Here is a 10,598-nt window from a genome sequence, read left to right on the forward strand (position 1 = left end):
GGACTTTTCAGAGCTGCATTTCTAAGCATTTCGTAGGTGTGTGTTGACTGAAACTTATGATTTGGGATATGTAAATTACTATTTCGGGCTTTTCTAAGCTAGATTTCTTAGTCTTTAGTTGATGTGCGTTGTCTGGAACCTATGATTTGGGATTTTTAGTTTGCTTTTTGGACTTTTCAAAGCTAGGATTCATAGTCCCTCATAGGTGTTTGTTGTCTGAAACCTATAGTTTGGGATGAGTAGTTTGCTATTTCAGGCTTTCTGAGCTAAGGTTTCTTAGTATTTCGTAGGTGTGTGTTGCCTGAAACTTATGATTTGAGGTGTGTAATTTGCTATTTCAGGCTTTTCTGAGCTAAGGTTTCATAGTATTTCGTAGGTGAATGTTTTCTGAAACTTATGATTCGGGATATGTAAATTACTATTTCGGGCTTTTCTAAGCTAGATTTCTTAGTCTTTCGTTGGTTTGTGTTGTCTGAAACCAATGATTTGGGATGGGTGGGTTGCTATTTTTGACTTTTCTGAGATGGATTTCTTAGCCACTCATAGGTATGTGTTGTCTGAAACCTAAGATTTGGGATGGTTAATTTGCTATTTTTCACCTGTTCTGAGCTAGGTTTCTTGGCCTTTCATAGGTGTTTGCTGTCAGAAAATTATGAGTTGGGATTTTTAGTTTGCTTTTTAGACTTTTCAGAGCTAGGATTCTTAGTCCCTCATAGGTGTTTGTTGTCTGAAACCTATAGTTTGGGATGAATAGTTTGCTATTTCAGGCTTTTCTGAGCTAAGGTTTCTTAGTATTTCATAGGTGTGTGTTATCTGAATCTTATGATTTGAGGTATGTAATTTGCTATTTCCGACTTTTCATAACCAGATTTCTTAGTCTTTCGTAGGTGTGTGGTGTCTGAAACCTATAGTTTGGGATGTGTGGGTTGCTATTTTTTGACTTTTCTGAGCTGGATTTCTTAGCCTTTCGTAGGTGTGTGTTGACTGAAACCTATGATTTGGGAATGAGTGGTTTGCTAATTTTGTCTTTTCTGAGCTAGATTTCTTAGCATTCCATAGGTGTGTGCTTTCAGAAAATTATGATTTGGGAGGTGTAGTTTGCTTTTTGGACTTTTCAGAGCTAGGATTCTTAGTCCCTCATAGGTGTTTGTTGTCTGAAACTTCTAGTTTGGGATGAGTAGTTGACTATTTCAGGCTTTTCTGAGCTAAGGTTTCTTAGTATTTCGTAGGTGAATGTTGTCTGAAACTTATGGTTTGGGTTATGTAAATTACTATTTTGGACTTTTTTGGGTTGGATTTCTTAGTCTTTCATAGGTATATGTTGTCTGAATCCTATGATTTGGGATGGGTGGTTTGCTATTTTTGACTTTTCTGAGCTGGATTTTTTACCCTTTTATAGGTGTGTGTTGTCAGAAAATTATGATTTGGGATGTATAAGTTGCTAGTTGGACTTTTCAGAGCTAGGATTCTTAGTCTCTCATAGACGTTTGTTGTCTGAAACCTATAGTTTGGGATGAATAGTTTGCTATTTCAGGCTATTATGAGCTAGGTTTCCTAGTATTTCGTAGGTGTGTGTTGTCTGAAACTAATGATTTGGGATATGTAAATTACTATTTCGGGCTTTTCTGAGCTAGATTTTTTAGTCTTTCGTTGATGTGTGTTGTCTGAAACCTATGATTTGGGATTGGTGGATTGCTATTTTTGTCTTTTCTGAGCTAGATTTCTTAGCCGTTCATAGGTGTTTGTTGTCTGAAACTTATGATTTGGGATATGTAAATTACTATTTCGGGCTTTTCTAAGCTAGATTTCTTAGTCTTTCGTTGGTGTGTGTTGTCTGAAACCTATGATTTGGGATTTGTAGTTTGCTTTTGGACTTTTCAGAGCTAGGATTCTTAGTCCTTCTAGTTTGGGATGAGTAGTTGGCTACTTCAGGCTTTTCTGAGCTAAGGTTTTTTAGTATTTCGTAGGTGAATGTTGTCAGAAACTTATGATTTGGGATATGTAAATTACTATTTCAGGCTTTTCTAAGCTAGATTTCTTGTCTTTCATTGGTGTGTGTTGTCTGAAACCTATGATTTGCGATGTGTGGGTTGCTATTTTTTGACTTTTCTGAGCTGGATTTCTTAGCCTTTCATAGGTGTGTGTCGACTGAAACCTATGATTTGGGATGAGTGGTTTGCTATTTTGACTTTTCTGAGCTAGATTTCTTAGCCTTTCATAGGTGTGTGATGTCAGAAAATTATGATTTGAGACTTGTAGTTTGCTTTATGGACTTTTCAGAGCTAGGATTCTTAGTCCCTCATAGGTGTTTGTTGTCTGAAACCTACAGTTTGGGATGAGTAGTTGGCTATTTCAGGTCCGATCCAGGTAAAAAGGGGTGTGGCTATTTCTTTAGTTGATAGGGTATTAAAATTAGCATCACCAGGATAAATAAAAAATGAACTAATTTTTATTAAGGATATTCTAATATGTAATGGCTATCCGGAAAATATGATTTATCAAATAATTAAACAAGGAAAAAAAAAGTTGACGGAACCAAAAATATTAGAAGAAGATTGGTCAAATCAAGAAACAAATTACATAACTTTGCCTTTTATACCAATTTTATCACAAAAATTAAGAAGAGAATTAAAAAAACATAATATAAATACAGCATTTAAATCAGGACATAATATAAGCTCGTTGTTAAATAAAGGGGAAGACAAGGTACCGAAAAAATTGCAAAAGGGAGTATACAAAAGTCCATGTTCCTGTGGTAAATTTTATGTGGGAAGAACGCAACAAACTTTAGAAAATAGGCTACAACAACACAAGAATGCAATAGATTACGCTCTAAAACAAAAAAAAACTCCAGACAAGTTTGAGTCAGCTATTGCAGAACATCTTTATAATTTTCCTCATCACAGTATTTTATTTGTTCAAACAAAAATAGTAGATACGTCTGTAGGACTTTTACAAAGCTTCAGGGAAATTATAGAAATAAAAAAGCTAATATATGGGGGCACTAGTAAAGTCAAAGAAAAGTCAAAAAATAGCAACCCACACATCCCAAATCATAGGTTTCAGACAACACACACCAACGAAAGACAAGAAATCTAGCGTAGAAAAGCCTGAAATAGTAATTTACATATCCCAAATCATAAGTTTCTGACAACATTCACCTACGAAATACTAAGAAACCTTAGCTCAGAAAAGCCTGAAGTAGCCAACTACTCATCCCAAACTAGAAGGACTAAGAATCCTAGCTCTGAAAAGTCCAAAAAGCAAACTACAAATCCCAAATCATAGGTTTCAGACAACACAGACCAACGAAAGACTAAGAAATCTAGCTTAGAAAAGCCCGAAATAGTAATTTAAATATCCCAAATCATAAGTTTCAGTCAACACACACCTACGAAAGGCTAAGAAATCCAGCTCTGAAAATTCCAAAAGCAAACTACTCATCCCAAACTATAGATTTCGGACAACAAACACCTATGAAAGGCTAAGAAATCTAGCTCAGAAAAGTCAAAAATAGTAATTTACATATCCCAAATCATAAGTTTCTGACAACACACACCTATGAAAGGCTAAGAAACCTAGCTCAGAAAAGTCAAAAATAGCAAACTACTCATCCCAAACTATAGGTTTCAGACAACAAACAGCTATGAGGGAAATAGTAATTTACATATCCCAAATCATAATTTTCTGACAACATTCACCTACGAAATACTAGGAAACCCTAGCTCATAAAAGCCTGAAATAGCAAACTACTCATCCCAAACTAGAAGTTTCAGACAACAAACACCAATGAGAGACTAAGAATCCTAGCTCTGAAAAGTCCAAATAGCAAACTACACATTCCCAAATCATAATTTTCTGACATCACACACCTATGAAAGGGTATGAAATCTAGCTCGGAAATTTCAAAAATAACGAACAATACAGCTAATCTGATAGGCTTTGTGAAACATAGACCTATGAAAGATGAAGATATCAGAGCACGAGCATTCAAAAATAGCAGCCGATTCACCCCAAGTCCATTTGTCCAGGCAACGCATAAAACAAAATGATGGGGCCCGAGGAAGGTCTGTAAGGTTCTGAGCGGGCCCTAGAGGGCCGGTTGGCCTTTTGGGAGCTTGGGGGACGTTGGGGTACCGGGGGCTTTCTTCGGGGTTAGGGTAGGGGGATCGGAACCCTATGGGGTTGGGGATAGAGGACCTCATGACACTGTTCAAATGGAACTTGTGTATTATAACGACCACAGAGTTTCACCCACAAATCCTCTTCTAAAATCTCTTCAAAAATCATCTTTTAAAATGTCTCTAACTGTTTCGCCGAAATAATTCCCTAAAATAATAATTTGTTCTGAAAAGATATAATAAAGCCTTAAAAAAGTATTAAAATGGGGGCTCAGGAGCCTTTGAGGCGCCGGGGCCCTTTGGGAGCCCGGAGAACCTTTGAGGACCGGGGGCTTCCTTCGGGGTTGGGGTGGGGGAATCGGAACCCTTTGGGGTTGTGGTAGGGGACCTCACAACACTGTTCAAATGGAACTTGTGTATTATAACGACCACAGAGTTTCACCCTCAAATCCTCTTCTAAAATCATCTTTTAAATCATCTTTTAAAATTTCTCTATCTGTTTCGCCGAAATAATTCCCTAAAATGTCTAAAACGGTTTCGCCCAAATAACCCCTAAACGTAATTTCAGCGAGTTCCTTTTGTTTTTGGCATCCCTGCACTGTCACATTTCAAATTACTAAGAAACCTGATTCCCGCGCTAAAACAATTCATCGCTAAGATGTTTCTTGGAGAATTGTTTCCATGGCGTTTGGTTATTAATATCTTTTGGAGTTCGACCAGTAGAATTGTTTCCGAGTCAAAGACATTAATGACTTGGATCTATTCCTGGAGCAGTACCTGTCAGACATTATTAAACTTTGCCCGGAAACAATTTGATTAATGACTGACAGCACAGGTGTTCCAAATTCCCAATCGCTTTGATTAACCACGTGTTCTCCCTAATGACTCTATGCCCATATTTGGTGTTAAAAAAAGTTGTAGGTGGCAGCAGGGGTGAATCGTCGGACCTCCTGAGGCCTTTCTACTAGTAACGAAGAAACTAACGAGAGAACTGGTGTTTTCTCGAATTTGACACAGCATAAACTTGAGTGAGTGGCGCATAATACATAAGTACCAAAATTCCTTCCCCCTACGGAAATAAAAAAAAACTCAAATAAAATTCTCAAATTTGTAGATTTATTTTCCACGGGGGGGGGGGGGGGGGGGTATTTACGCGGGGGGGGGGGTACTTTCCGCGGGGAGGGGGGTATATTCCACGGGGGTATTTTCCGGGGGTGGGTATTTTCCGTAGGGATTGTTTTCCGGGGGGGGGGGGGTAATTTCAGGTTGGGTAATCTCCGGGGAGGTAAACACATAGAACCCTTCACTATGTTGCAGTTATCACTGTGTTGGGTGTTGTCAAAGGCCAAATTCATTCCCAGAGGGGCAATCATATATGTGTCCCAGCAGGAATGTTATTTTTCTCCCCTATTTGGGTCAACATTGTCGATCCAATCACACAGTCACAAGGACGACTAATTGCCAAGTACAGAGTGAGGTGAAGGGGAAAGAGGTACTATATTCGTCTATTTTGTTCAGGAGATATATTGACAGCAACCCAGCTAGGTATCTCAACTCCCTTAAGATCCATTACAGTGAGATTTTAATAGTACCAAAATTTAACTATTGCTAGTTTAAGCCAACTTGATTTTTTTTTTTCATAGGATTTTCCGATTGAGTGAAAAATTCTGGGAAAAATTCTGATTGCCTTAAACTATCAGTTTAGCTAGTTCTCGGTAATAATAAAGTCTAACTTTCAATGAGTCTTTACCAGCAACCTAAAGGAGTCCCTTGTGGCTGCGTCTGAAGTTATAGAGTCACTCATTGCAAAGGTACTTGCAATGATGTATGGATATTTTAGAAGTCGTCATGGACGATTACATTTTACATGGTGTATAGTTTTGTTTCTTTTATAATAAAAGTTAGGAAAGTTAAGTTCAAAATTGAAAAGAGAAAAATTAAAAAAGTATTTGAACATTAGCAACATACCTGGAGCACAACACTGTTCAAATGGAACTTGTGTATTATAACGACCACAGAGTTTCACCCTCAAATCCTCTTCTAAAATCATCTTTTAAATCATCTTTTAAAATGTGTCTATCTGTTTCGCCGAAATGATTCCCTAAAATTTCTAAAACGGTTTCGCCCAAATAACCCCTAAACGTAATTTCAGTGTGAATTGTTTCCATGGCGTTTGGTTATTAATATCTTTTGGAGTTCGACCAGTAGAATTGTTTCCGAGGCAAGAACATTAATGACTTGGATCTATTCCTGGAGCAGTACCTGTCAGACATTATTAAACTTTGCCCGGAAACAATTTGATTAATGACTGACAGCACAGGTGTTCCAAATTCCCAATCGCTTTGATTAACCACGTGTTCTCCCTAATGACTCTATGCCCATATTTGGTGTTAAAAAAAGTTGTAGGTGGCAGCAGGGGTGAATCGTCGGACCTCCTGAGGCCTTTCTACTGTTACTTTAGAAATAAATTTGGGCTATAGATTTGCATATTAGGGGAGGGGGGTAAATTATGGCGGTTCTGCATACAAAATGTGTTTGGTACAATTATTCTGCATATTAGATAGATACATAGAGGTGTATTTTAAAGCCAAATATACGGCCATGAACATAGTAAAATAACATAAATAAAAGGCACAAATAACATAAACTTTGATCAGCGATCATCCATAAAACACTCAAATGAAACACTACATTAACCTTATAATAGTAGCCTACTTAATACTTGGAAAAACAGTCATTGAAAAAACACTTAACACATGGAAAAAAAACACCTAAATGAAACATTACATATATTTTATTCTGGGATTTGGTATGTTTTTTTTTTTTTTTTTTTTTTCTAGATACTAAATTTCTAGATGCTTACCTATTCTTCTGTAATTTTTTAGTGACTGTACCTAGAAAGAACTATTTTCTGACTTGAAAATGGCCAAATACTTTACCCCCCTCCTCCCTTAAGGGCTAATATATAGCCCAAATTTTATATTTCCCATTTATTCTGTCACTTGTCTTGTCTTGTCTCGCGTTAAGCTGAAAAAAAAAACTAACGAAGAAACCGGTTTGTTCTCGAGTTTTACACAGCGTGAATATAAGTGAGTGGCGCATAATACCCAAGTACCAAAATTCCTTCCACCTAAGGAAATAACAAAAAAAACTCAATTAAAATCCTCAAATTTGAAAAGCCTTATCTTCCACGTGGGGTATTTTCCGGTGGGGGGGGGGTATTTTCAACGGAAATATTTTCCAGAGGGGGGGTATTTTCCTGGGGAAGAAGGGAGAGAGGGGGGGGGGTAAACACCGACCACCATAGTGAAAAACGGGTCAAGGTGTTTACCCCCCATGAAAACACCCCCCTAGAAAATCATTGTCGAAATACCTTTTGATTTGTAAAAAAGGACTTTTAAAATGTTGGCCTTTTTAGTCATTGCTCATCTCCCTTATTGTTTCCTGAAAGTTCCAAATTAATAAACTCAGTCATTCCTGAGTTTAGCCTTTTTGACAGCCCGTATGCAAATAATGTGTATTTACTTAACACTTCTCTCAACATTTTCTAAAAGGCTACCCTGAATGCCCTTCGTCTTTTTGGAAAGTAAAGGTCAAACATGCCCAGCTTTCTCAACAAAATATACTATATTTAAACACTGAACAAATTGAATAGCTTACAGCCCTTGCCTTAAAGGTTGTGGGGGGTGTGTGTATTTTCAGGGTGGGTAATCTCCGGGGAGCCGAACGCCTAAAACCCTTCACTATGTTGCAGCTATCATTGTGTTGGGTGTTGTCAAAGGCCAAATTCATTCCCAGAGGGGCAATCATATATGTCACAGCAGGAATGTTATTTTTCTCCCCTATTTGGGTCAACATTGTCGAACCAATCACACAGTCACAAGGACGACTGATTACCAAGTACAGAGTGAGGTGAAGGGGAAAGAGGTACTATATTCGTCTATTTTGTTCAGGAGATATGTTGACAGCAGCCCAGCTAGGTATCTCAACTCCCTTAAGATCCATTACAATGAGATTTTAATAGTACCGAAATTTAACTATTGGTAGTTTAAGCCAACTAGATTTTTTCATAGGATTTTGATTGGGTAAAAAAAAAAACATGGATTGATTTAGTAAAGTAACGTAAGAATATAACCCTAATGTTTTGTTACCAAATAGGAATCGAAAAGATGTAGGCCTATATACCACTGAACAACAAAAAAACAAAACAAAATATGCATCGCTGTATTTATTATTATAAGATTATAAACTTTATTCAAGATTAAAAACTTATTCAGGATTAAAAATTAAAAATTACTTGTTAATTAATTACTTGCTAAAACATCTAAGTAATGCGTTCAAAGGCATAAATCACATATTAAACGATCACTTGATTACGTAATGGTGCAGATGATCCCTCCCCTCCATCGGTCTACATTCTTTGATATATAGCAATCACTTAGACTAGTCTATTGTGGGAACAGGAAAAACTTGCGAAATTTACCGAATTAGTTTCCGCCTATTTTTTTTACGGTTCAGTGTGGCAACACTGATGAAGCTTTGTGCATCGCATGTAAAGTTCATCATTTTGTTACAACCGAAAGAAAAACCATAGAAAATCCCAGTTTTTAGGTCAGACTGGCCTAAGATGGAGAAGAAAGTGAAAAACATTAATTTGATGTTCTTGATACTCCGCCATCAAATCAAAATGGGTGTTTATTGACCAATGTGTATTAATTTCATTTGCATATTTTTTTTTCTTCTTTTCTAGAATGCTTACAAATGGGATTGGCATAACAGCCAACAATCTTGATAGCCCAGTAGCTTAGCCTACAAATTTTGAAAGGGGAGGGGAGCATAGGCGTACGGCGGCACCTACCCCCCTAGAAATTCAAATTTACACCAGATAAGGCAGAAAAAGCAAATGAATGAAAAAGTAGATGGTTGAAAAAGCAGTCAAAAGGTAGATGGCTAAAAAATCAGTTGATAAAAGGTAAATGTTTGAAAAAGCTGGAAATAAACAGCTGTAATGACAGAATAAAATTCAAAATCTACCTCCCCCTTGGACAAGCTTCGCTTCTTAGGGGAAATAGCAATAATTTTTTGTTGATGTTTTTTTCAATAAATCCTTCTCTTTCTCTACAAGAAGCAATTATCCATAATGTCTTGGAAATATTTAGCTCTAATCCAAGAAGATTGATTAATGCTGAAGCTTATTGATGACTTATGATTTTTGGTGATTACTTATCAATAAAGATTTCATAGGTGTGATAGAACTTGCTGACAATTTAAGGTTTTGTGAACTGCAAATATAACTTCAGCTCCCCCATTCTTTATCACAGAATCGGCTGGTCCCCCCTCCTCCCAGAGAAGGAGCTTCGTACGCCCATGGAGGGGGGAACTTAAAAAAAGAGTAAAAATGGCAAACTGCATGAGAAATATAACAAGAATGTAACAAGCCTTACTTAAATAAGGAACCCTCTAAATGTCAAAATTACAGGGGGGTGGGGGCTGAAGCCTTCTTACGTATGTATATGCTACTTGAAATCCTTAAATTGAAATATATGACAATTTATGTGTGTCTTTTGATCTTCACACTCCAGTATAATGCCTCTTCTTAACTCCATTTTTTTACAGATACCCGAAGCACCTGGAAATTTCGGCTATTACAAACAGAGCGAGTACGACAACTACGGATTTCAAACAGAAAATAATGATTATGGAAGTGGAGCTCAGCCTTTGAACAAACTTTTACAAGCTTAAATCACAATAAAATCCATGAAATCACAATGATTTTACATATTTTTAATAGTATACTTAATATCCAACGCTCATTGTGCCAGTGTTATCCATTTTAATTTCTGCAAATTACACATATACTTTTTAATAGTTTCTTATAATTCTATTGGTGCTTAGAACTTGTCTTGTTTCAGCTAACCTTGTATAGGTATATAGAAAAGGTCAAGTATGCTTCAATGCAAACGAAATATTTAGTCTGTTGTATCTACGTGACATGTGACATTCATAATCAAAACGAAATGAAAATATTTAATTTTTTCGCACCTTTTATAAGTTTGTTTAAGGTAAGTTTTTGGAAGGCTATTGTTTTTTCTCTCCTATAGATAAGCCATTTTGAATGTAAACTTTCATTATTTGAATGAAACTATTTTTTTTCAATGTTTTACTTCAAATTTTTCCTGTTTTTTTTTAATTTGTATTTTGTTCGAATTGTCAACGGAAAGGCAACGTTGCCTAAGAAATTATTTACCTAAAATTCAAACTTAAGTTTTTATATTTATACTCTGCTCTGGCAGATGACAGCCGAGTGATTAAAAGCTTAGACCTTGCCTTTTAAGTTCAACGTCTAAATCCAAGGAGTTGAACACAGTCTCAACCAAAATGCCCCCCCCCCTGAAGTTCGTACGAATCCACGTTTAAAATATTTAATTCAATACCAGAGAATCTCTCTCCGAGAACCTTGTCTAGAAGTTTCAATTA

At 36.6% G+C, this 10,598-nt stretch overlaps 1 protein-coding gene across 2 annotated transcripts in view; it reads left to right on the forward strand.

Annotated features, from left to right (window-relative positions):
• LOC148943410 (uncharacterized) overlaps nucleotides 1-9,981 on the forward strand; it is a 57,832-nt gene extending 47,851 nt beyond the window's left edge. For both annotated transcript variants that reach the window (XM_089101455.1, XM_089101454.1), the window contains exon 7: nucleotides 9,738-9,981. In XM_089101455.1, the coding sequence (XP_088957581.1) occupies nucleotides 9,738-9,863 (126 nt within the window). In that variant the 3' untranslated portion in view covers nucleotides 9,864-9,981. The remainder of the gene's footprint in view (nucleotides 1-9,737) is intronic.
• Nucleotides 9,982-10,598: the final 617 nt, after the last annotated feature.

Source organism: Artemia sp. Qi Xiang Cuo, chromosome 15 (assembly GCF_049724085.1).
Source record: "Artemia sp. Qi Xiang Cuo chromosome 15, ASM4972408v1, whole genome shotgun sequence".
NCBI lineage: Eukaryota > Metazoa > Arthropoda > Branchiopoda > Anostraca > Artemiidae > Artemia > Artemia sp. Qi Xiang Cuo.